The 27,703-nt window shown below is 45.4% G+C and overlaps 1 protein-coding gene across 3 annotated transcripts in view; it reads left to right on the forward strand.

The window, feature by feature from the left end:
• The first annotated feature begins 297 nt into the window (after window positions 1-297).
• LOC139383744 (B-cell lymphoma/leukemia 11B-like) overlaps window positions 298-27,703 on the forward strand; it is a 116,819-nt gene continuing 89,413 nt past the window's right edge. For 2 of the 3 annotated variants that reach the window (XM_071128302.1, XM_071128301.1), the window contains exon 1: window positions 322-1,308. In XM_071128302.1, coding sequence (XP_070984403.1) covers window positions 1,251-1,308 — 58 coding nt within the window. In that variant the 5' untranslated portion in view covers window positions 322-1,250. Of the gene's footprint in view, window positions 1,309-27,703 lie in introns of all 3 variants that reach the window. The other variant, XM_071128303.1, reaches the window with a different exon arrangement.

The raw sequence follows: 27,703 nt of genomic DNA on the forward strand, positions 1-27,703 counted from the left end.
TTATTTGAACATAAAGAATAGCGTGACTTTTTCTGAACACTGCGACTTTCCCTTCCTCTTGCTTGTCTGTGTGAGGCAGTAAGAGGAGAGGCTCGGTACACTGCTCCTCTATCTAAGAGAGACCGCGACAGTGCGCTGTCCACCGCTTGCTGCTGGTGATCCGATAGTTGTGAAAAGCCACCACTAGTCGCCCTCAGTGCTCTTGCAGTCTGCCATTTTTCCTTTTCACTGTAGACTTAACGTCACGTCCGCACTTGAACTTGAATTGTATCCCATTGTACGGAGGCAGCCCTAGCCACAGAGAGACCGAGAGCTCGGGGGAAGCAGGACTCACTACTCAATCGTCACACTCACACAGAGAAAGGGGAGAAAAAAAGAGTGCAGGTCTTGATTTATTTAGAAAAGAGGTGGAAGTTCTGTGTGCCCGGTCTACACAGAGCCGTACAAGGGGGCAGAGCACTTGGAGTTGAGGAGACTGAAAAGTACCTGCCATTGCATGCTGATGCTCAAGGCTGCACCAACAGAAGTGCCCATCACTTGGTGATACCCAAGTGCCCGAGAAGAAAAATTGGATTCATATTTTGTAAAATTGTATTATCAATTATTGTAATTGTGAATGTTTGCGATTTGTTATTTTATTTTTGTGTTTGTTTCTAAAAGAAGAAATGAAATAAGTTCAGAGACCGGGCAATTGACTGGACTCACAGTGATACCCAGCGCATTCCGAGCTGTCAGCGCGCACTGACCATCGCGTTCTGATTCTTGTTCTCTCACAAGGTGGAGGGACACTCGCCAGGGTTTGATCCCAACTGTCACTCACTACATCCGTCAAACATCCAAGGATATTTCCCCACTTCTGACATCTTTCTTTTTTCTACTCGGACAGATCACTTCTCTCACACACTTTTTGCCAAATGGTGTGAGTAACCTACAGAGAGAAGCGGTGAAAGAGAACTGAAGGTATAGCACAGGCTATCCACGGTCTCGTCACATACAAACACAGAGGCAGAGTGGACCGAAGAGGCGAAGCGCAAAATACACTTTCGCCTCTCGGAGTGAGGGGACCACTAGCCAATAGCTCAAAGCACGATCAACCACCCACCCCGGCCGGCAGTCCGAGCGCAGGAGCCTCGTACTTTTGGAGGTCCCGGGAAAAGTTGAGTGCCGAGCAAGTGGAGGCAATAGGAGGGAAGCGAGCCCATCCTTCAGAGTGCTGGTCCCCGGGCAATGCAAGTGTAAATGCCAGGGCAATGTCCCGTCGCAAGCAGGGGAACCCACAGCACGTGTCACAGAGAGAATTAATAGCACGTAAGTACCTGCTTTTCATTTTCACTCAATCACACACAACTCATGAATGGACTATGAAAAAAACAACAACATTAATGAGAAATTGTTTGACTTCTGTATTTACTGCCACATTTGGCTAATTTGATCAGAAAGGGTATAGTGAACTCTTAAGCGTGTGACATCAGGGTTGGAAAAAAAGACGTTTGAACTACGGAATCTGACAAGGTTTCACTAGTTTATAAACTATGGCATTTGACAGTATAATTAATTGGAGAAATTAAATAGGATATTCAATATTTAACAATGACATTTCCATAAATCATTTTTACTTAGAGTAAAGATGTCATGTTGCCTATACTCTTTACTTTTTACGTATCTTTTACGCATAACATTTACGTTAAATATACTTTATGCATGGGATACTAGTTGAGACGACTTTTGTGAAAGCTGTATAATTAAATAAGAGCTTTACCTTATTAAATGTCTATTAAATACAGCATCTTAATAACATTTATAATGACATTTCACCATCAAACCCTCTTCTCTTCCAAACAGACCATTGAACTGTGAAGTGTAAGCTATTGTTGGTGCTTATAGGCCGTCAGGTATCTGGCTGCACTAAGTTATCTGGGGCCAAGTAGAAAACCAAGAATAATACCTGGCTTCAGTGAATGGATGGACCTCCGACATTTTGGAGACAATTGCTTTCTTACTCTGAAAGTCGATTCATACATTATTCTGTTTCAACACGCTTTGAAGTTCCTGTATATTGTCCACTCATAAGCATTTGTTCACTCAATTTATTATCTCATACATTTCCAACAATGTCATTGTAGTAATATTAATCTAATAGCGAAGTAACCCATTGACACATCGTGTTGAGATGTAACTTGTGTGTCATGGCAAACAGAAAACGACCACACCTTCAAGAGTTTTCACGTTAGGCTAATACAACACAATATGCATTTTATCAAACCACCAAACTTTTATCGAACAGCCAAAGCAGGTATCCCTGTATTTTTTTTTTGGTATAGTGAACCGACAGATGAAATGTTTAATTTTATAAGCACATTTAAATATATAAATATTGTACAGGTTTCTCCTCCCCTTGGTCGAGCACCAGTCAAATATCCTCGCGCCAGGTAAACTAACGCATAAAAACAACTATATTATCTTTGCTTTGCTGCTTTTTTAATCCGAGTTAAATTATTATAGAGCGATGATGACAGCTGAAGTAATTTAACAATACATTGGCATGGTGTATTTAGGCTACATTCATATTTTATTTATACAGATTTCTCACGATACAAAGAGATAATTGAAAGTCAACCTACTTCCTGTCTTGACAATATGGCTTTACCTTCAAATGTTTTGCTGAATGGTGATTTGCGGATATGTCCTCCGTTGTTTATACTCTAAATCCATTCGGCATTTGTTTCGAAAAACATCTCTATTTGCAATAGTCAATTGTGTGTCCAAACGTCTTTGTAGGCTATTATTAGATGTCTATCACCAATTTAATCTAACAAATCTAGGTTCTGATTTCTAGGCTACTGCTGTCGGTATAGCCCACTATAGGTGACCTGTACAAGTGTAGGTTATATTGGCAGGCAGAAACAGCGCAGTTAGGAGCCGGAGCGCAGTGTCTTCGGCGTGCTGCCTGCACAGAGCCACCTCTGTGTGGTGACAAGGTAGAGGAGAGCCGAGAGCCGATGAGAGATTAAGCAGGAAACACAGACATTTTATGAAATAATAATTACCGTATCTGTATTTTTACATCATACATCAGCGTGTGTGAAACACCTATTCATTGATTACATTTTAAATTAGGAATTTTTAAACGGCAAGATACTTGTTACCTTTTTTAAAATATGATAGTAGCATGGTGTTACACAGAACGTTTTATTACAGTCTAGCTACCCAGAAAAGCACCAACCAGACATGTGAAGAATTGTGAAACAATTATAGTCTGGTCAACACTTTCAAGGCATCAAGTTCAAATCAATTACATCCAGCCATCATTTATTTTTCTATGGCGTTCTGAAGTAGTGTCAGAGTCTAATCCAGGCAGCCAACTGAGAACAGAGGCACTCCATGGTGATGTCATCTGAGTCCAATGTGTTTTGTGTTGTTAGGACTGTGTACTCTGCACATTCTCTCCAACACACACACCTCTCACTTTTATGCCCCAATCATTTCTCTCTGTGTGTGTGTGTGTGTGTGTGTGTGTGTGTGTGTGTGTGTGTGTGTGTGTGTGTGTGTGTGTGTGCGTATGCCTGTCAATCCTTGTATGTGTGTGTCTTGATATTTGTCTGTGTGTGTGTGTGTGTGTCTATACATATACCAGTCAGTCTTCTGGATACAGGTTTGTGGGTGATGGGTTCAGCTCCAGTCAGTCTACCATCATTTCTCAAACACAGAGATTTTTCCTCTAGCTATAACCCCATCCTGTTGTCTTCACTCCTGTTGTCATTGGCATGCAAATGGATTCAAATAGCAGCAATGTTTTGTTTGTCCCGTGGAGGGGAAATCACCGACATCTTACTCTGACTAACTCTGCAGGACACCAGACAGTAAAACTTTAAAATTGGCATATGAGATACACACTTTATATCGGCATGTGTCATATATATTCATGTACCTTGTTGATCTGGAAACTAAAGCTTTTCCAAGTTATCAGACCTAGATCTGATTGCAAAGACGTGTGTGTGTGTGTGTGTGTGTGTGTGTGTGTGTGTGTGTGTGTGTGAGAGAGAGAGAGAGATAGAGAGAGAGAACAGAGAGAGAGAACAGCGAGAGAACAGAGAGAGAACAGAGAGAGAACAGAGAGAGAACAGAGAGAGAACAGAGAGAGGTATGCTTCAGCCGAGGTAGAACAGACCTGTTTTAGTGTTGTCTCCAAATCCAATTTCCAATGTTAGACTATGGTTGAGGGGATGGAAGAAATATGAGTGACAATCTGAGCGTCAACCTACTCCTTAGACAACCCTCAGATCGGTATGAGGGTGCACACACACACAAGGCCTTGTAGTGTACTCTGCCTTCCTGTTATAGTGAAAATACACACACACACACGTGAAAGTGAGTTCCTTAAATCTTTAAATTGTACTTTCTCAGCATAGAGCCATATTACTTTGCCGTCTCTGTGATTTTTAAAGTCTCTCTGCTTGGAGGGCTTTGTGGATTTTAAAGACACACACACACACACACACACACACACACACACACACACACACACACACACACACACCTTGTTCTTCCACCCTTGTGGGGGCCTAAAAATCCCCAAATATCCCCACAAGGATAGTAAAACAAGGAAAATTCTCCCCTGTGGGGACATTTCCCACTATCCCATGAGGACAAAGGCTAATTTAAGTTTAGAAGTTAGGATTAGGGTTACAATGAGGGTTAGGGGTTAGGCGTTCAGTCTAGCCTTAGGGGTTAGGCGTTCAGTCTAGCCTTAGGGGTTAAGGTTAGTGTGGGTGTGTGTATATGCAGGACACTCATTTACAACATAAAACCTTGGTAAGGGTCGGCCTTCAGTGAGTTCTAAATGCTGCAGTAGAATAGTACAGTACACCCCATGCCTGGATGATTAGGGGTAGTCTCAATGTCTAGCAGGTCAAATCTATCTGGAAAGTGATATTCACTTCTAAATGATGGGTGTTCAGACATGGGAAGAGAGCTTGCTGCAAGCTGTGGTATGGTGCTTGCACATTTAATCATTTATGTGTCAGAGACGCAATGGTTTTTGGGATTTATGGTTGAAGACACACACACACACACACACACACACACACACACACACACACACACACACACACACACACACACACACACACACACACACACACACACACACACACACACACACACACACACGCATGCATATTGAAATTCACACATGTGGCATCAGCAAAATCAGCATCGTTTTTTCATGCACTAGATCGTATATCCATTTGAAACAACCAATATTTAATGTAGCAAAAGCGTTTGTTTTTACCGGTGAGAAATTGTGTAAAAGAAGGTAAAAATGTATTTATCTGTTGAACCTAATTAAATCTAATTAAACCTGATTAAATCTAATTAAACATGATTAAATCTTCTTTCTGTTGAAGTCACCAATAGGTATTTTCTGACAATCTTTACTGGAATGAATTCATTTCTAATATTATTCTGACATACGATGTGAAAAAGTGTGCTACGCCTCCTCTTATCTCTCTGCCTTTTTTACCAAAGGGGGAGGTATTGAGAACGCAGTCAAATATGTGTGTGTGCTTTCTAGTCAACACGTCGTCTATGGTCTTCAGTGGTAGTTAAGTTTAGGTCTTCCTCAGGCTTCTACAACGTTTCAGTTGCACTGGCTTATTCAGATGTTTTCTTCTCAGTGAAGGAAGGCAGGGAGAGCTGCAAACTTTGCAGTGTTGCACTTCAATAGTTTTACAGGCTCGGCAGCAGCTCTGAGGTTGTGTGTGCTACATTAAAAACACGTCCCGCCGCTCAATGTGTGTGAAACATTGAAACATTTCCAAGTGCTGCATGGATATCTGTTTGAATATGTTATTTCATTTTGGAGGGGGATTTAAGCATGTTTTCACACATGGAAATTAAACACTATCATTGGTAAGCTGCCTTAAAGCTGTATGCAGTGTTAAAGCTGTATGTTATTTTCATAGGGCATGAAAGGCTGCGATAAGTGATGTGGTATTTTGTGTGGGTACGGAGTCCAATATATATTCTTGTGACTTTATAATGATCAGATATGTTCTATATATTTATATTGAAATATTTCATCGTTTTTATTTATTTATTAGTAAATACAATTTACTCCTAATAATTTTGTAATTTTAACACACTATGCCCAATAAGTTTATAGGTGTTAAACTGTTAACATTTATGCAAAATATTTCTGTTAGAACTAGAAAACAGCAATTTATGATTTATAGAGAGTATATGAAGAGGTAGCGTCTGACATATGTTTACACACACACACACACACACACACACACACACACACACACACACACACACACACACACACACACACACACACACACACACACACACACACACACACACACACACACACACACACACACACACACACACACTGACTATCGGCCCGGCATGTGACAAAGTGTGTAAATTGCAGCAGCGACCACTTGAGATGCATGTTTCCCATTGGGTTGGGAGTGAGGGGGACCAGAGAGAAACCCCACTGTGCTGGTCTTTGTTCCGTAGAGAACCCAGAGAGACAAACAGGCAGGCAGAGGAAAGAACAGTGCTCATTCTGAGGTGTGATGGAGATGTTTCTGCCCGTCTCTGTGAGAATTAATATCTGCATGGAGCTCAATAGTGCTGTTTGGAATAAAAAATACATTATCCCCTCAAATAATAACTGAAATACCTTTTTTATTAACGCCATGGGCCTTTTTGTTGAACTGTTTCAAAGCTGGATGATGATAGTCTTTGTGATTGGGGAACAATGTTTTAATAATTCCAATGTGGCCCTAATTTATGAATTCCGAAAGGCTTGAATACAATATTTTTTTCGTGTTAGGGACCATAAAATATAAATTCATAATATTCACAGAGCTTAGAAGCAGAAAGAGCAAGGCAGAAATCTCTGGTACTGTTGTTGTTTAGGGAATCCTGATGTCACCCACCGTTGGGGGGGGGGGGGGGGGGGGTCTGTGAGAGAGAGAGAGAAACAGAAAAAGCTTCTTGAGATTAGTGAATAATTCATTACTCAATGAAAGACAATGGCTTCAGAGAGCAGCATGCCTAAACTCATTCTCCTGATTAGATGGCCGTTGGTTCGCCTGTCCAACTGCCATCCATGTCCCTGATAGTTTACTAATGCTGTACCCTCCATGTCCCTGATAGTTTACTAATACTGTACCATCCATGTCCCTGATAGTTTACTAACACTGTACCCTCCATGTCCCTGATAGTTTACTAATACTGTACCCTCCATGTCCCTGATAGTTTACTAATACTGTACCCTCCATGTCCCTGATAGTTTACTAATACTGTACCCTCCATGTCCCTGATAGTTTACTAATACTGTACCCTCCATGTCCCTGATAGTTTACTAATACTGTACCATCCATGTCCCTGATAGTTTACTAATACTGTACCCTCCATGTCCCTGATAGTTTACTATAACTGTACCATCCATGTCCCTGATAGTTTACTAATACTGTACCCTCCATGTCCCTGATAGTTTACTAATACTGTACCATCCATGTCCCTGATAGTTTACTAATACTGTACCCTCCATGTCCCTGATAGTTTACTAATACTGTACCATCCATGTCCCTGATAGTTTACTAATACTGTACCATCCATGTCCCTGATAGTTTACTAATACTGTACCCTCCATGTCCCTGATAGTTTACTAATACTATACCCTCCATGTCCCTGATAGCTTACTAATACTGTACCCTCCATGTCCCTGATAGTTTACTAATACTGTACCCTCCATGTCCTTGATAGTTTACTAATACTGTACCCTCCATGTCCCTGATAGCTTACTAATACTGTACCATCCATGTCCCTGATAGTTTACTAATACTGTACCCTCCATGTCCCTGATAGTTTACTAATACTGTACCATCCATGTCCCTGATAGCTTACTAATACTGTACCATCCATGTCCCTGATAGACCGCTAATACTGTACCATCCATGTCCCTGATAGACCACTAATACTGTACCCTCCATGTCCCTGATAGTTTACTAATACTGTACCATCTATGTCCCTGATAGTTTACTAATACTGTACCATCCATGTCTCTAAATAGTTTACTAATACTGTACCATCCATGTCCCTGATAGACCACCAATACTGTACCCTCCATGTCCCTGATAGTTTACTAATACTGTACCATCCATGTCCCTGATAGACCGCTAATACTGTACCATCCATGTCCCTGATAGACCACTAATACTGTACCATCCATGTCCCAGATAGTTTACTAATACTGTACCCTCCATGTCCCTGATAGACCACTAATACTGTACCATCCATGTCCCTGATAGACCACTAATAATGTACCCTCCATGTCTCTGATATACCACTAATACTGTACCATCCATGTCCCTGATAGACCACTAATTCTGTACCCTCCATGTCCCTGATAGTTTACTAATACTGTACCATCCATGTCCCTGATAGACCACTAATACTGTACCCTCCATGTCCCTGATAGTTTACTAATACTGTACCATCCATGTCCCTGATAGTTTACTAATACTGTACCCTCCATGTCCCTGATAGTTTACTAATACTGTACCATCCATGTCCCTGATTGACCACTAATACTGTACCATCCATGTCCCTGATAGTTTACTAATACTGTACCCTTCATGTCCCCTCTCTCTCTCTCTCTCTCTCTCCTTCCCCTGCTCTCTCTCTCTCTCTCTCTCTGTCTCTCTCTCTCTCTCTCCTTCCCCTGCTCTCTCTCTCTCTCTCTCCTTCCCCTGCTCTCTCTCTCACCCGCTCTCTCCCTCTCCTTAACCTGCATGCCAGAATCCTGGTTTGCTTACTTTAGGGATGGTGAACTGTCTGTCTGTGATCACTAGGTTTTTAACGCTGTCTTTGACTTCATGACTTGTCAGCTGTTTCAATACCTCCTCTATGGTGGAGGAGTCTCTATTTGCCTCCCTCTATCTTTATTTTTTCTCCCTCTCTCCCCCTGTCCTTTTCCTTCTCTCTGTCTCTCTCCCTCTCTCACTAGATGTGCTTCCTTTCACCTGCTAGGGGGAGCTCTTAGGCTGTGTGTGCGGGTGGCATGCAGCACTAGTAGTTAGATTGAGAGAGAGTAGAAAGCCATATTTCCTAATTGTGTGTGTATGTGTTGTCATGGGGGGATGGGGCGTAGGTAGTAGGAGTTAGAGTGAGTGGTGGTGGCTTTTTGATGATATCAGCTTTAACACACCACGGTTACTGTACATTCTAACTGTCAACACCTCTCTCTCTCTCTGGCAGCTGGTCCTATAGCATCCGCAAACCTCCTTCTCTGTCTTCCTCTCCTTCTCTCCGCTCCTCTCCTTCTATGTCCTCCTCTCCTTCTCTCTCCTCCTCTCATTCTCTGTCCTCCTCTCCTTCTTTCTCCTCCTCTCCTTCTTTCTCCTCCTCTCCTTCTCTCTCCTCCTCTCCTTCTCTCTCCTCCTTCTCTCATCTCCTCCTCTCCTTCTCTCATCTCCTCCTCTCCTTCTCTCATCTCCTCCTCTCCTTCTCTCTCCTCCTCTCCTTCTCTCTCATCCTCTCCTTCTCTCATCTCCTCCTCTCCTTCTCTCATCTCCTCCTCTCCTTCTCTCTCCTCTTCTATTTCTCTTTCCTCATCTCCTTCTCTCTCCTCTCCTTCTGTCCTCCTCTCCTTCTCTCATCTCCTCCTCTCCTCTCCCCTCCTCTTTTTCTCTCTCCTCCTCTTCTTCTCTTTCCTCATCTCCTTCTCTCTCCTCACTTTCTCTCTTTTTATTTCTCTTTCAAACATTCCTAATAATCTACATTTGCTAAGATAATTATGTTATGACAGAAACCTTTAACCACATGTCCGTTCCTTTTAATTTGTAGATTAGAGATTTGATGAATAAATCTGATAAATTTGATTTTACTGGTAACATGGTGACAAAGTGAAATCAAAATGAATATTTTATATTCTTAAAAAAATAAACATATATATATATATTTTTTAAGAATATAAAATCAGATTTATTCATCAAATCTCTAATCTACAAATTAAAAGGAACGGACATGAGCCGGTAGCTATCTAAATAGATGGATGATTAGATAATGGCGGTAGCGATCTAAATAGATGGATGATTAGATAATGGCGGTAGCTATCTAAATAGATGGATGATTAGATAATGGCGGTAGCTATCTAAATAGATGGATGATTAGATAATGGCAGTAGCTATCTAAATAGATGGATGATTAGATAATGGCGGTAGCTATCTAAATAGATGGCTGATTAGATAATGGCGGTAGCTATCTAAATAGATGGCTGATTAGATAATGGCGGTAGCTATCTAAATAGATGGCTGATTAGATAATGGCGGTAGCTATCTAAATAGATGGATGATTAGATAATGGCGGTAGCTATCTAAATAGATGGATGATTAGATAATGGCGGTAGCGATCTAAATAGATGGATGATTAGATAATGGCGGTAGCGATCTAAATAGATGGATGATTAGATAATGCCGGTAGCGTTCTAAATAGATGGATGATTAGATAATGGCGGTAGCTATCTAAATAGATGGATGATTAGATAATGGCGGTAGCTATCTAAATAGATGGCTGATTAGATAATGGCCGTAGCTATCTAAATAGATGGCTGATTAGATAATGGCGGTAGCTATCGAAATAGATAGATGATTAGATCATGGCGGTAGCTATCTAAATAGATGGCTGATTAGATAATGGCGGTAGCTATCTAAATAGATGGATGATTAGATAATGGCGGTAGCGATCTAAATAGATGGCTGATTAGATAATGGCGGTAGCTATCTAAATAGATGGCTGATTAGATAATGGCGGTAGCGATCTAAATAGATGGATGATTAGATAATGGCGGTAGCTACCTAAATAGATGGATGATTAGATAATGGCGGTAGCTATCTAAATAGATGGATGATTAGATAATGGCGGTAGCGATCTAAATAGATGGATGATTAGATAATGGCGGTAGCGATCTAAATAGATAGATGATTAGATAATGGGTATCTCTAGCACAAAGCTGGTAATTATGTGGTGTAAATAAACCTATGCATAAGGTGTGCTCCTCTCCTCTCTCAGACCGGGCATTCTCCCCAGGGCAATTTAACAAAATGTCTGCCTGGTCCCTATGATTAATACGCTCGCATATTTCATCCTTTTTTCTCCTCTTTTTCCTTCTTCCTTCCTGCTCCTGCATGTCCTGTGCCTTTGTTTTCTCCTCCAGTGGAACGACTCATCTTTCTCTATGTCTCTCTCTCTCTCTCTCTCTCTCTCTCATCCTCTCTCTCTCATCCTCTCTCTCTCATCCTCTCTCTCTCTCTCTCTCTCTCTCTCTCTCTCTCTCTCTCTCTATGTCTCTCTCTCTCTCTCTGTCTCTCTCTCTCTCTCTATGTCTCTCTCTCTCTCTCTCGCTTTCTCTCTCTCTCTCCCCCTCTTTCTCTCTCTCTCCCTCTTTCTCTCTCTCTCTCCCTCTTTCTCTCTTCCTTCCTTTCTCTCTCTCTCTCTCTCTCTCTCTCTCTCTCTCTCTGTGTGTGTGTTTTGATGTTTGGTAAGGAGGCTATACTTGTCTATCAGTGTGAGAGTAGCAGACAGAGATTGCATCCCAAATAGCACCCTAATCCCTATATAGTGAACGAACGACTTTTGACCGGAACCCTATGGGCCAGTGCACTTAATAGGGTGCTATGTGGCACACATCCTAGAATACTGTAGAGCTGGGTTCAGGCTGTAGTGTAGTGTTCCGGTTAGTCCGTGTCTGTGACTCCATGCAGGGTTTTCACAGGATGATTTATACAGGACTCCCTGGGTCTGTATAGTGGTCTAACAGTGTCTGTGACTCCATGCAGGGTTTTCACAGGTTGATTTACAGGACTCCCTGGGTCTGTATAGTGGTCTAACAGTGTCTGTGACTCCATGCAGGGTTTTCACAGGCTGATTTATACAGGACTCCCTGGGTCTGTATAGTGGTCTAACAGTGTCTGTGACCCCATACAGGGTTTTCACAGGCTGATTTATACAGGACTCCCTGGGTCTGTATAGTGGTCTAACAGTGTCTGTGACTCCATACAGGGTTTTCACAGGATGATTTATACAGGACTCCCTGGGTCTGTATAGTGGTCTAACAGTGTCTGTGACTCCATACAGGGTTTTCACAGGATGATTTATACAGGACTCCCTGGGTCTGTATAGTGGTCTAACAGTGTCTGTGACTCCATGCAGGGTTTTCACAGGATGATTTATACAGGACTCCCTGGGTCTGTATAGTGGTCTAACAGTGTCTGTGACTCCATGCAGGGTTTTCACAGGATGATTTATACAGGACTCCCTGGGTCTGTATAGTGGTCTAACAGTGTCTGTGACTCCATGCAGGGTTTTCACAGGCTGATTTATACAGGACTCCCTGGGTCTGTATAGTGGTCTAACAGTGTCTGTGACTCCATGCAGGGTTTTCACAGGATGATTTATACAGGACTCCCTGGGTCTGTATAGTGGTCTAACAGTGTCTGTGACTCCATGCAGGGTTTTCACAGGCTGATTTATACAGGACTCCCTGGGTCTGTATAGTGGTCTAACAGTGTCTGTGACTCCATGCAGGGTTTTCACAGGATGATTTATACAGGACTCCCTGGGTCTGTATAGTGGTCTAACAGTGTCTGTGACTCCATGCAGGGTTTTCACAGGATGATTTATACAGGACTCCCTGGGTCTGTATAGTGGTCTAACAGTGTCTGTGACTCCATGCAGGGTTTTCACAGGATGATTTATACAGGACTCCCTGGGTCTGTATAGTGGTCTAACAGTGTCTGTGACTCCATGCAGGGTTTTCACAGGATGATTTATACAGGACTCCCTGGGTCTGTATAGTGGTCTAACAGTGTCTGGGAAACATGCATCTCAAGTGGTCTCAGCTGCAACTTACACACTTACTCGCACATCAGGCTGACACACTGTGTGTCTGTGTATCTCTCTCTCTCTTTCTCTCTCTTAAAAAAAAGCTCAAACTCACACACACACCTTGAAATCAAACCTTACAGCTTCATGACTTTGTGTGTGCGTATATGTCTGTGTGTTCAACTCCATTGCTAGAATCATTCTAATTCAAAAAAAATGTAAACAGCTTCATTCACACATTTCTTACAGTGTGTGTGTGTGTGTGTGTGTGTGTGTGTGTGTGTGTGTGTGTTCTCTGCTACAGCTATGTGTGGAAAGTTCTCTCATATCTGGCCAATACATGTTCTGCACAGTAGGACTGTTCCAACCTGCACAGCTATGTGTCTCTGTTAGAGCATGGTCTCTTAGTTCAGATTCAGCATTTAAATATCAGGCCAAGCAGCATACCTGCTAGACTCCTTGGAGAAGCACACTCTGTGTCACACTCATTAATGACAAATTCTTCTAGCTGGGCCCACTTCTTGTCAAGTACAATGTGTGTACCCAGGCCTGGGTGTCTTGTTGTGGGTCCAGCGAGGCAGGGAGTGTACCCAGGTCTGGGTGTCTTGTTGTGGGTCCAGCGAGGCAGGGAGTGTACCCAGGCCTGGGTGTCTTGTTGTGGGTCCAGCGGGGCAGGGAGTGTACCCAGGTCTGGGTGTCTTGTTGTGGGTCCAGCGGGGCAGGGAGTGTACCCAGGTCTGGGTGTCTTGTTGTGGGTCCAGCGAGGCAGGGAGTGTACCCAGGCCTGGGTGTCTTGTTGTGGGTCCAGCGGGGCAGGGAGTGTACCCAGGCCTGGGTGTCTTGTTGTGGGTCCAGCGGGGCAGGGAGTGTACCCAGGTCTGGGTGTCTTGTTGTGGGTCCAGCGAGGCAGGGAGTGTACCCAGGCCTGGGTGTCTTGTTGTGGGTCCAGCGGGGCAGGGAGTGTACCCAGGCCTGGGTGTCTTGTTGTGGGTCCAGCGGGGCAGGGAGTGTACCCAGGTCTGGGTGTCTTGTTGTGGGTCCAGCGGGGCAGGGAGTGTACCCAGGCCTGGGTGTCTTGTTGTGGGTCCAGCGAGGCAGGGAGTGTACCCAGGCCTGGGTGTCTTGTTGTGGGTCCAGCGAGGCAGGGAGTGTACCCAGGCCTGGGTGTCTTGTTGTGGGTCCAGCGAGGCAGGGAGTGTACCCAGGCCTGGGTGTCTTGTTGTGGGTCCAGCGAGGCAGGGAGTGTACCCAGGCCTGGATGTCTGTTTCTGGGCCTCGCCACAGAGCACTGCACCAGTTTGTTTGTTGTGTGGGGGATGAGCGGCTGTGAGTCTCAACACCTCTTGTCATACTATGCTCTGTATCTGCCACACACTCTTCACATTCCCTTGTAGAAATTTGTCAGAGATGGGATGGGATGGGGTGGTGTGTGTGTGTACTAACTGTCAGTTTTATGGACGTTGGGTGAACATTGGGTATGGTGACAATATGTTGGGCTAGGGGAAGTTTGTAAGTCCCAGTATATGTTATCTGTGGGCATATGCCAGGCAGGTGAGGGTTTGGGTCATCTGTATGTGTGTGAATGTGCATCTGCTTTATGTCTCTGTGAGTGTGTCTATGTGTAGTGTGTATGTGTGTGTGTTGGCGTGTATCTGTGTGTGGTGTGTGTGTGTGTGTTGGTGTGTATCTGTGTGTTGGTGTGTATCTGTGTGTGGTGTGTTGGTGTGTATCCGTGTGTGTGTGAGTGTGTGTTGGCGTGTATCTGTGTGTGGTGTGTGTGTGTGTTGGTGTGTATCCGTGTGTGTGTATGTGTTGGCGTGTATCTGTGTGTGGTGTGTGTGTGTGTGTGTTGGCGTGTATCTGTGTGTGGTGTGTGTGTGTGTGTTGGTGTGTATCCGTGTGTGTGTGTGTGTGAGTGTGTGTTGGTGTGTATCTGTGTGTTGGTGTGTATCTGTGTGTTGGTGTGTATCTGTGTGTGGTGTGTGTGTGTGTTGGTGTGTGTGTGTGTGTGTGTGTGGTGGCACCGTCTGCATCCTCAGCCACAAACATGCAGCCTTGTTGAGAGCCGAGCAGCATAGCACGGCGCAGAGGGAAATAGTGAGCAAACAGTCAACTCTGTCTTTTACAGTTTGATTAGGTATTTCCTCTGGCTTTCATTGCTACCCCAGACGCCTTCCTTAACCCCATTCCCTGTGTAGCACAGATGTAGCAGCACCACTATGAATGGTCCTCTGGCCCAGAGGATCTCTTTCTATCTGGACAGAATTAGAGGAGCTTTCATGATTTAAATGAGAACGTTTATGGTGCCAGTAAAAATAAAATCAATATGAAATCAGTCAAAGATTACATGTGCTGTCTTAATTAGCCACCTCTGTGAGAGAGAGAGAGAGAGAGAGAGAGAGAGAGAGAGAGAGAGAGAGAGAGAGAGAGAGAGAGAGAGAGAGAGAGAGAGAGAGAGAGAGAGAGAGAGAGAGAGAGAGAGAGAGAGAGAGAGAGAGAGAGAGAGAGAGAGAGAGAGAGAGAGAGAGAGAGACGACAGAGAGAGAGAGAGAGAGACGACAGAGAGAGAGAGAGAGATGAAAAGCATTGTAGAGTTTAAACGTTATCACATTTGTATGTGTGAATAGAGGGTTGTTATCTTCAGGGTTTATTTGCAGTGTGGAAAATGTGAACAGTCTTGCTTTATTAAAAGTCTGTTTGTAGTGACGAGCAAATAAAACAGAGGAGGAAAGCAGTGGAACACTTTACCCCAAGATATTAACATGACATCTCTCATCACCCCGATTATTACCATGACAAAAGTTAGCGTAGAATATTGGCACACTCCCCGGGCCATATTATATAACCAAATCTGTGGGCCTTTTTTCTGGGCTTGCCACTCGCCAGCGAGACACAATCTGATTGGCCAAATACCTGTCAGCAGCAATTCCACTCCCCTTTGAGAGAAACACTTTTGAGTGGAGTGTCTCTGAAATTCAAAAACATGTGTTGCTCTTCAATGAGCTGGCTGGTTGCTGGATTGTGAAGGCTTCTGTCTCATTGTGGCTTGTCATTCTTTTTTAGACTCTCAGTATGCTTTGGGTTTTTGTGCTTTACACACACTACTGGAAACGCCTTTAGTATGTTCTCTGACCCAAATGGAGCCCTATTTAGTGCACTACGTTTGACCAAAGCCCCCTCAGACTCAGCCAGCCTTATTTGGTCAATTAGGCCAAAGTTGAGTGCTTCTTCCTTTCTGTCATTTACTCAGTCAGACCCAGACACACACCAAGCCATCTTGAGCAGCAACCTACCAACATCATCAAGACCTGCTAATGATGCGTCTCAGAGAGAAAAAACACAGAGAATCTGTCAGTTAGAAAACAAATAGACATTTTATTTCAATGTTACTTTATTTTCTTTAAAAAAAACACTGACAACACAAGTCAAATACCTTGAGTCTTCGGTGTGCATTAGACCCACCGTATAGACCATATCTCAGTACAAGCTCTATAGGAATAAGTCCTTTTTAAACCCCACTATGCAGATATCATCCTCTCTCTCTTTCTCCCTATTTCCCCCTAGTCTGTATTAGCTGTGTCCCAATACTTTTGACCCAAGCCACATTGGTCCTGGCACCTCCTGGTCAAAAGTAGTGCCCTATATAGAGAATAGGGTGCTATTTGCGACACAGACCTCCTGTGTGTTGGATGAAGATGTGACATTTTCTGAGGGATCAGAGAGAAAAATGACACTGAAGGTGTCGGGGGTGGTAGCAAATGGATTTCGTGGACGACAGTGTGTCCAAGGTGCGTCGGGAATAGGGCTGCCTGTCTTGGATTTTGAACTAGTACTGGGTCAGGTGACAGTTAGACAAACAATGCCATATTGCTTTCATTTTTGTCCTGCTTCTCACAATGGATGGATTTTATTAGCCTGTGTTTTGGGAACGGTTGCTGTCAATGTTTCTTTGTTGACTCATCTTCTAGAGTCCAGAGCCCTGTTAGCCCAGTCTCCACTAACACCACTGATGTAGTCTATATGGTATCAATGTTTGGTCTACATTTTTATTTTATTTTTTATTTTTTAAATTTTACCCCTTTTGTTGTTGTAGTAGCTACTATCTTGTCTCATCGCTACAACTCCCGTACGGGCTCGGGAGAGACGAAGGTTGAATGTCATGCGTCCTCCGATACACAACCCAACCAGCCGTACTGCTTCTTAACACAGCGCGCATCCAACCCGGAAGCCAGCCGGAGGCTACACCGTGCACCTGGCAACCTTGGCTAGCGCGCACTGCGCCCGGCCCGCCACAGGAGTCGCTGGTGCGCGATGAGACAAGGAGATCCCTACCGACCAATCCCTCCCTAATCCAGACGACGCTAGGCTAATTGTGCGTTGCCCCACGGACCTCCCGGTCACGGCCGGTTACGACAGAGCCTGGGCGCGAACACAGGGACTCTGATGGCACAGCTGGCGCTGCAGTACAGCGCCCTTAACCACTGCACCACCCGGGAGGCCCAGAGAGCAACATTGACCAGGCCGTGATTCACTGGTCCTGATCTGGAAGAGAGTGTTGAGCTGTCTTCAGTCACTTCCTGTCACACCTATCCCGACTCACATCAGGAAATAGACCGCAGCTCCCACAATACAGTGCAAAGACATACATTACGCACGGTTGTCTCACACATCCCCTGTGACTGCCACTATGAGACTCACGTTATGCGAGGGCTTGTATTTAGTACACCTTTATTCAGAGAAAGGAAAATTTGAATATTTAAATGAAAAATTATCTTCCGTTTTTTATTTTAAAAAATTAATAGAACAATCAATTCACCAAACGTCATTATTAGATCAGGCCGTCATATTTCATATGGAGAGTTCAGGAGCTGAGGCATGGGGTTGTCAACTAGGTCACTATTGTTAATAGCTGTGCGTGTGTGTGTGTTCTGATCTCAGTGGCCTGTTAATTTACATAGGAGAACCACTGCAGCCTAATTTGATGCACAGATGGCCTGCCTATGCCTGCAGGTCACATTGGGTCTCTGTCACACACACACACACACACACACACACACACACACACAGCTGATGTTATCCTCCTGAGTGTGATCATACAACGCAACGGTTGCATGTAGACATGATGCTGGCAAAGAGAAGCTGAAGCAAAGTGTCCCTCCTGTCCCCATCTCCTCCACTACAAGGTCACCCTGCCCAGATCAGGCAATGACTCCTTTACATCACAGGAAAGCAATATCGGCTCTTCTTCTTCTACTTCTTACTGCAGGGTCCATAGGTATGTTAGTAAATAATCATAATTTATCATATTATATGTTATAAAATATTTAAAATAAACACAGAATTTCTATCCAATTAATGTCCTGTATACAATTCTACTGTGCTGATAATTTAGGATTTGTTTTGAACCCATTCTGGTTGTGTCTGTTAAAATGAAACATGAGCTAAAATAACCCCTTGCTAACGGTGGATCATACAGTAAATCAAAAGGCCTCAGTTTGACATTACACATCTGTCTGCATTTATAATTTGGAGTGTTGACAAATGGCAGAAGGACCCACAGCCTGCTGGTGATCCATCATCTAAAATTAGTGGAGAGAGAGAGTCCTGGAGGACATGTAAACAGGGCTACCTGAGCAGCGCTCTAGGGGCTCACGCTACCTCTACCCTCTCTCTATCTACCTCTCTCTACCAGTGGCTCTACCCCCCCCCCCCCCTCACACTACCTCTACCCTCTCTCTATCTACCTCTCTCTACCAGTGGCTCTATCCCCCCTCACACTACCTCTACCTTCTCTCTCTATCTACCTCTCTCTACCAGTGGCTCTACCCCCCCCCCCCCCTCACACTACCTCTACCCTCTCTCTATCTACCTCTCTCTACCAGTGGCTCTATCCCCCCTCACACTACCTCTACCTTCTCTCTCTATCTACCTCTCTCTACCAGTGGCTCTACCCCCCCCCCCCCCCCCCCCCCCCCCTCACACTACCTCTACCTTCTCTCTCTATCTATCTCTCTCTACCAGTGGCTCTATCCCCCCCCCCCACACTACCTCTACCCTCTCTCTATCTACCTCTCTCTACCAGTGGCTCTACCCCCCCCCCCCCCCCCCCCCCCACACTACCTCTACCCTCTCTCTATCTACCTCTCTCTACCAGTGGCTCTATCCCCCCTCACACTATCTCTACCCTCTCTCTATCTACCTCTCTCTACCAGTGGCTCTACCCCCCCCCCTCACACTACCTCTACCTTCTCTCTCTATCTACCTCTCTCTACCAGTGGCTCTATCCCCCCCCCTCACACTACCTCTACCTTCTCTCTCTATCTACCTCTCTCTACCAGTGGCTCTATTCCCCCCCCCTCACACTACCTCTACCTTCTCTCTCTATCTACCTCTCTCTACCAGTGGCTCTATCCCCCCTCACACTACCTCTACCTTCTCTCTCTATCTACCTCTCTCTACCAGTGGCTCTATCCCCCCTCACACTACCTCTACCCTCTCTCTATCTACCTCTCTCTACCAGTGGCTCTACCCCCCCCCCCCTCACACTATCTCTACCTTCTCTCTCTATCTACCTCTCTCTACCAGTGGCTCTATCCCCCCCCATCACACTACCTCTACCCTCTCTCTATCTACCTCTCTCTACCAGTGGCTCTATCCCCCCTCACACTACCTCTACCCTCTCTCTATCTACCTCTCTCTACCAGTGGCTCTATCCCCCCCCCCCCCCCTCACACTACCTCTACCCTCTCTCTATCTACCTCTCTCTACCAGTGGCTCTACCCCCCCCCCTCACACTATCTCTACCTTCTCTCTCTATCTACCTCTCTCTACCAGTGGCTCTATCCCCCCTCACACTACCTCTACCCTCTCTCTATCTACCTCTCTCTACCAGTGGCTCTATCCCCCCTCACACTACCTCTACCCTCTCTCTATCTACCTCTCTCTACCAGTGGCCCTATCTCCCCCCTAACACTATCTCTACCTTCTCTCTCTATCTACCTCTCTCTACCAGTGGCTCTATCCCCCCCCCCTCACACTATCTCTACCTTCTCTCTCTATCTACCTCTCTCTACCAGTGGCTCTATCCCCCCCCTCACACTATCTCTACCTTCTCTCTCTATCTACCTCTCTCTACCAGTGGCTCTATCCCCCCCCCCCTCACACTATCTCTACCTTCTCTCTCTATCTACCTCTCTCTACCAGTGGCTCTATTCCCCCCCCTCACACTACCTCTACCCTCTCTCTATCTACCTCTCTCTACCAGTGGCTATATCCCCCCTCACACTACCTCTACCCTCTCTCTATCTACCTCTCTCTACCAGTGGCTCTACCCCCCCCCCCCACACTACCTCTTCCCTCTCTCTATCTACCTCTCTCTACCAGTGGCTCTATCCCCCCTCACACTACCTCTACCCTCTCTCTATCTACCTCTCTCTACCAGTGGCTCTATCCCCCCTCACACTACCTCTACCCTCTCTCTATCTACTTCTCTCTACCAGTGGCTCTACCCCCCCCCCCCCCCCCCTCACACTACCTCTACCCTCTCTCTCTATCTACCTCTCTCTACCAGTGGCTCTACCCCCCCCCCCCCCCCCCCCTCACACTACCTCTATCTTCTCTCTCTATCTACCTCTCTCTACCAGTGGCTCTATCCCCCCTCACACTACCTCTACCTTCTCTCTCTATCTACCTCTCTCTACCAGTGGCTCTATCCCCCCCCCCCCTCACACTACCTCTACCCTCTCTCTATCTACTTCTCTCTACCAGTGGCTCTATCCCCCCCCCCTCACACTACCTCTACCCTCTCTCTCTATCTACCTCTCTCTACCAGTGGCTCTACCCCCCCCCCCCCCCCCCCCCCCCCCCCCCCCTCACACTACCTCTACCCTCTCTCTCTATCTACCTCTCTCTACCAGTGGCTCTATCCCCCCTCACACTACCTCTACCCTCTCTCTCTATCTACCTCTCTCTACCAGTGGCCCTATCTCCCCCCTAACACTATCTCTACCTTCTCTCTCTATCTACCTCTCTCTACCAGTGGCTCTATCCCCCCTCACACTACCTCTACCCTCTCTCTATCTACCTCTCTCTACCAGTGGCTCTATCCCCCCTCACACTACCTCTACCCTCTCTCTATCTACCTCTCTCTACCAGTGGCCCTATCTCCCCCCCTAACACTATCTCTACCTTCTCTCTCTATCTACCTCTCTCTACCAGTGGCTCTATCCCCCCCCCCTCACACTATCTCTACCTTCTCTCTCTATCTACCTCTCTCTACCAGTGGCTCTATCCCCCCCCCCTCACACTATCTCTACCTTCTCTCTCTATCTACCTCTCTCTACCAGTGGCTCTATCCCCCCCCCCCCTCCCACTATCTCTACCTTCTCTCTCTATCTACCTCTCTCTACCAGTGGCTCTATTCCCCCCCCTCACACTACCTCTACCCTCTCTCTATCTACCTCTCTCTACCAGTGGCTCTATCCCCCCTCACACTACCTCTACCCTCTCTCTATCTACCTCTCTCTACCAGTGGCTCCCCCCCCCCCCACACTACCTCTTCCCTCTCTCTATCTACCTCTCTCTACCAGTGGCTCTATCCCCCCTCACACTACCTCTACCCTCTCTCTATCTACTTCTCTCTACCAGTGGCTCTACCCCCCCCCCCCCCCCTCACACTACCTCTACCCTCTCTCTCTATCTACCTCTCTCTACCAGTGGCTCTACCCCCCCCCCCCCCCCCCTCACACTACCTCTATCTTCTCTCTCTATCTACCTCTCTCTACCAGTGGCTCTATCCCCCCTCACACTACCTCTACCTTCTCTCTCTATCTACCTCTCTCTACCAGTGGCTCTATCCCCCCCCCCCCCCCCCCCTCACACTACCTCTACCCTCTCTCTATCTACTTCTCTCTACCAGTGGCTCTATCCCCCCCCCCTCACACTACCTCTACCCTCTCTCTCTATCTACCTCTCTCTACCAGTGGCTCTACCCCCCCCCCCCCCCTCACACTACCTCTACCCTCTCTCTCTATCTACCTCTCTCTACCAGTGGCTCTATCCCCCCTCACACTACCTCTACCCTCTCTCTCTATCTACCTCTCTCTACCAGTGGCTCTACCCCCCCCCCCCCTCACACTACCTCTACCTTCTCTCTCTATCTACCTCTCTCTACCAGTGGCTCTATCCCCCCTCACACTACCTCTACCCTCTCTCTATCTACCTCTCTCTACCAGTGGCTCTATCCCCCCCCCCCCCCCCTCACACTACCTCTTCCCTCTCTCTATCTACCTCTCTCTACCAGTGGCTCTCTCCCCCACACTACCTCTACCTTCTCTCAATTCAATTCAAGGGCTTTATTGGCATGGGAAACATGTGCTAACATTGCCAAAGCAAGTGAGGTAGATAATATATAAAGTGAATCTACCTCTATCTACCTCTCTCTACCAGTGGCTCTATCCCCCCTCACACTACCTCTTCCCTCTCTCTATCTACCTCTCTCTACCAGTGGCTCTATCCCCCCTCACACTACCTCTACCCTCTCTCTATCTACCTCTCTCTACCAGTGGCTCTATCCCCCCTCACACTACCTCTACCCTCTCTCTATCTACCTCTCTCTACCAGTGGCCCTATCTCCCCCCCTAACACTATCTCTACCTTCTCTCTCTATCTACCTCTCTCTACCAGTGGCTCTATCCCCCCCCCCTCACACTATCTCTACCTTCTCTCTCTATCTACCTCTCTCTACCAGTGGCTCTATCCCCCCCCCTCACACTATCTCTACCTTCTCTCTCTATCTACCTCTCTCTACCAGTGGCTCTATCCCCCCCCCCCCTCACACTATCTCTACCTTCTCTCTCTATCTACCTCTCTCTACCAGTGGCTCTATTCCCCCCCCTCACACTACCTCTACCCTCTCTCTATCTACCTCTCTCTACCAGTGGCTCTATCCCCCCTCACACTACCTCTACCCTCTCTCTATCTACCTCTCTCTACCAGTGGCTCCCCCCCCCCCCACACTACCTCTTCCCTCTCTCTATCTACCTCTCTCTACCAGTGGCTCTATCCCCCCTCACACTACCTCTACCCTCTCTCTATCTACTTCTCTCTACCAGTGGCTCTACCCCCCCCCCCCCCCTCACACTACCTCTACCCTCTCTCTCTATCTACCTCTCTCTACCAGTGGCTCTACCCCCCCCCCCCCCCTCACACTACCTCTATCTTCTCTCTCTATCTACCTCTCTCTACCAGTGGCTCTATCCCCCCTCACACTACCTCTACCTTCTCTCTCTATCTACCTCTCTCTACCAGTGGCTCTATCCCCCCCCCCCCCCTCACACTACCTCTACCCTCTCTCTATCTACTTCTCTCTACCAGTGGCTCTATCCCCCCCCCCTCACACTACCTCTACCCTCTCTCTCTATCTACCTCTCTCTACCAGTGGCTCTACCCCCCCCCCCCCCCCCCCTCACACTACCTCTACCCTCTCTCTCTATCTACCTCTCTCTACCAGTGGCTCTATCCCCCCTCACACTACCTCTACCCTCTCTCTCTATCTAACTCTCTCTACCAGTGGCTCTACCCCCCCCCCCCCTCACACTACCTCTACCTTCTCTCTCTATCTACCTCTCTCTACCAGTGGCTCTATCCCCCCTCACACTACCTCTACCCTCTCTCTATCTACCTCTCTCTACCAGTGGCTCTATCCCCCCCCCCCCCCCCCCCTCACACTACCTCTTCCCTCTCTCTATCTACCTCTCTCTACCAGTGGCTCTCTCCCCCACACTACCTCTACCTTCTCTCAATTCAATTCAAGGGCTTTATTGGCATGGGAAACATGTGCTAACATTGCCAAAGCAAGTGAGGTAGATAATATATAAAGTGAATCTACCTCTATCTACCTCTCTCTACCAGTGGCTCTATCCCCCCTCACACTACCTCTTCCCTCTCTCTATCTACCTCTCTCTACCAGTGGCTCTATCCCCCCTCACACTACCTCTACACTACCTCAGTAAACATTACACTCACAGAAGTTCCATAATAATAAATACTTTACAAATGTCATATTATGTACTGTATATATACAGTGTTGTAACGATATGCAAATGGTTCAAGTACAAAAGGGAAAATAAATAAACATAAATATGGGTTGTATTTACAATGGTGTTTGTTCTTCCCTGGTTTCCCTTTTCTTGTGGCAACAGATCACAAATATTGCTGCTGTGATATTTCACCCAGTAGATATGGGAGTTTATTAAAATCGGGTTTGTTTTCTAATTCTTTGTGGATCTGAGTGAAATATGTGTCTCTAATATGGTCATACATTGAGAAGGAGGTTAGGAAGTGCAGCTCAGTTTCCACCTCATTTTGTGGGCAGTGTGCACATAGCCTGTCTTCTCTTGAGAGCCAGGTCTGCCTTCGGCAGACTTTCTCAATAGCAAGGCTGTGCTCACTGAGTCTGTACATAGTCAAAGCTTTCCTTAATTTTGAGTCAGTGGTCAGGTATTCTGCCACGGTGTACTCTCTGTTTAGGGACACATAGTTTGCTCTGTTTTTTTGTTAATTTCTAGACACATTGGAAATAATTCTCTTTTTGTTTTCTCATGATTTGGTTGGGTCTAATTGTGTTCCTGTCCTGGGGCTCTGTGTGGTCTCTGTGTTTTTGTGAACAGAGTCCCAGGACCAGCTTGCTTAGGGGACTCTTCTCCAGGTTCATCTCTCTGTAGGTGATGGCTTTGTTATGGTAGATTTGGGAATCGCTTCCTTTTAGGTGGTTGTAGAATTTAACGACTCTTTTCTGGATTTTGATAATTAGCGGGTATCGGCCTAATTGCCCTGCATGCATTATCTGGTGTTTTACATTGTACGCTGAGGATATTCTTAGAGAATTCTGCATGCAGAGTCTCAATTTGGTGTTTGTCCCATTTTGTGAATTCTTGGTTAGTGAGCGGACCCCAAACATCACAACCATAAGTGGCAATGGGTTCTACAACTGATTCAAGTATTTTTAGCCAGATCCTAATTGGTGTCGAATGTTATGTTCCTTTTGTTTCTTACGTCAGATCATTCACAGCTCTGTGGAAGTTACCTCTGGTGCTGATGTTTAGGCCGAGGTATGTATAGTTTTTTTGTGTGCTGTAGGGCAACGTTGTCTAGATGGAATTTGTATTTGTCGTCCTGGCAACTGGACCTTTTTTGGAACACCATTATTTTTTGTCTTACTGAGATTTACTGTCAGGGCCCAGGTCTGACAGAATCTGTGCAAAAAATCTAGGTGCTGCTGTAGGCCCTCCTTGGTTGATGACAGAAGTACCAGATCATCAGCAAACAGTAGAGATTTGACTTCAGATTCTAGTAGGGTGAGGCCGGGTGCTGCAGACTGTTCTAGTGCCCGCGCCAATTCGTTGATATATACACTATCGTTCAAAAGTTTGGGGTCACTTAGAAATGTCCTTATTTTTGAAAGAAAAGCACATTTTTTGTCCATTTTAAAATAACATCAAATTGATCAGAAATACAGTGTATACATTGTTAATGTTGTAAATGACAATTGTAGCTAGAAACTGATTTTTAATGGAATATCTACATAGGCGTACAGAGGCCCATTATCAGCAACCATCACTCCTGTGTTCTAATGGCACGTTGTGTTAGCTAATCCAAGTGTATCATTTTAAAAGACTAATTGATCACTAGAAACCCTTTTGCAATTATGTTAGCACAGCTGAAAACTGTTGTACTGATTAAAGAAGCAATAAAATTGGCCTTCTTCAGACTGGTTGAGTATCTGGAGCATCAGCATTTGTGGGTTCGATTACAGGCTCAAAATGGCTAGAAACAAATAACTTTCTTCTGAAACTCGTCAGTCTATTCTTATTCTGAGAAATGAAGGCTATGCCATGCGAGAAATTGACAAGAAACTGAAGATCTCGTACAACGCTGTGTACTACTCCCACCACAGAACAGCGCTCTAACCAGAATAGAAAGAGTAGTGGGAGGCCCTGGTGCACAACTGAGCAAGAGGACAAGTACATTAGAGTGTCTAGTTTGAGAAACAGAATCCTCACAAGTCCTCAACTGGCAGCTTCATTAAATTGTACGAGCAAACACCAGTCTCAACGTCAACAGTGAAGAGGCGACTCCTGGATACTGGCCTTCTAGGCAGAGTTGCCAAGAAAAAGCCATATCTCAGACTGGCCAATAAAAAGAAAAGATTAAGATGGGCAAAAGAACACAGACACTGGACAGGGGAACTCTGCCAAGAAGACCAGCATCCCGGAGTCACCTCTTCACTGTTGACGAGGGTGAGGCTAAAGCTGCATCCCTGTCTCACCCCATGGCCCTGTGGGAAGAAATGTGTGTGTTTTTTGCCAATTTTAATCGCACAATTGTGTTTGTGTACATGGATTTTATAATGTTGTATGTTTTTCCCCCAACACCACTTTCCATCCATTCGAATAGCAGACCCTCATGCCAAATTGAGTCGAATGCTTTTTTGAAGTCAACAAAGCATTAGAAGACTTTGCCTTTGTTTTGGTTTATTTGTTTGTCAATTAGAGTTTGAATACGTGGTCTGTCGTACGATAATTTGGTAAAAAGCCAGTTTGACATTTGTTCAGTACATTGTTTTCACTGAGGAAATGTATGAGTCTTTTTTGATTTGGAGGGGTTTTATTTTGTCCTGTAGTTCATTCCAGGTAATTGGAGAATCCAGTGGGTTCCTGTAATCTTTAATAGTTGATTCTAAGATCTGTATTTGATCATGTTTTTGCTCTTTGTTCTTTGTTATAAAGCCAAAAAGATTGGAGAAGTGGTTTACCCATACATCTCCATTTTGGATAGGTAATTCTTCGTGTTGTTGTTTGTTCAGTGTTTTCCAATTTTCCCAGAAGTGGTTAGATTCTATGGATTCTTCAATTACATTGAACTGATTTCTGACGTGCTGTTCCTTCTTTTTCCGTAGTGTATTTCTGTATTGTTTTAGTAATTCACCATAGTGAAGGCGTAGACTCAAGTTTTCTGGGTCTATGTTTTTGTTTGGACAGGTTTCTTTCTTAGGTTTTTGCATTCTTCATCAAACCATTTGTAATTGTTGTTCATTTTCTTCAGTTTTCTGTTTGAAATGTTTAGATTAGATAGGGAAGCTGAGAGGTCAAATATATTGTTAACATTTTCTACTGCCAAATTTACACCTTCACTATTACAGTGGAATGTTTTGTCCAGGAAGTTGTCTAAACGGGATTGCATTTGTTGTTGCCTAATTGGTTTTTGGTAGGTTTCCATCAATATAATTTCTTAATATTACTCAGTTCCTTTGGCTTTGATGCCTCATGATTGAGTATTGCTCTGTTCAAGTAGACTGTGGTTTTGCTGTGATCTGATAGGGGTGTCAGTGGGCTGACTGTGAACGCTCTGAGAGACTCTGGGTTGAGGTCAGTGATAAGGTAGTCTACCGTACTACTGCCAAGAGATGAGCTATAGGTGTACCTACCATAGGAGTCCCCTCGAAGCCTACCATTGACTATGTACATACTCAGCTTGCGACAGAGCGACAGAAGTTGTGACCCGTTTTTGTTGGTTAAGTTGTCATAGTTGTGCCTAGGGGGGCATATGGGGGAGGGAATGCTGTCAACTCCAGGCAGGTGTTTGTCCTCCTGTGTGCTGAGGGTGTCAGGTTCTTGTCCCGTTCTGGCATTTAGGCTGCCACAGACTATCACATGTCCCTGGGCCTGGAAATGATTGATTTCCCCCTCCAGGATGGAGAAGCTGTCTTCATTAAATATGGGGATTCTAGTGGGGGGGTATA

The sequence above is a fragment of the Oncorhynchus clarkii genome, chromosome 25 (genome assembly GCF_045791955.1).
Source record: "Oncorhynchus clarkii lewisi isolate Uvic-CL-2024 chromosome 25, UVic_Ocla_1.0, whole genome shotgun sequence".
NCBI lineage: Eukaryota > Metazoa > Chordata > Actinopteri > Salmoniformes > Salmonidae > Oncorhynchus > Oncorhynchus clarkii.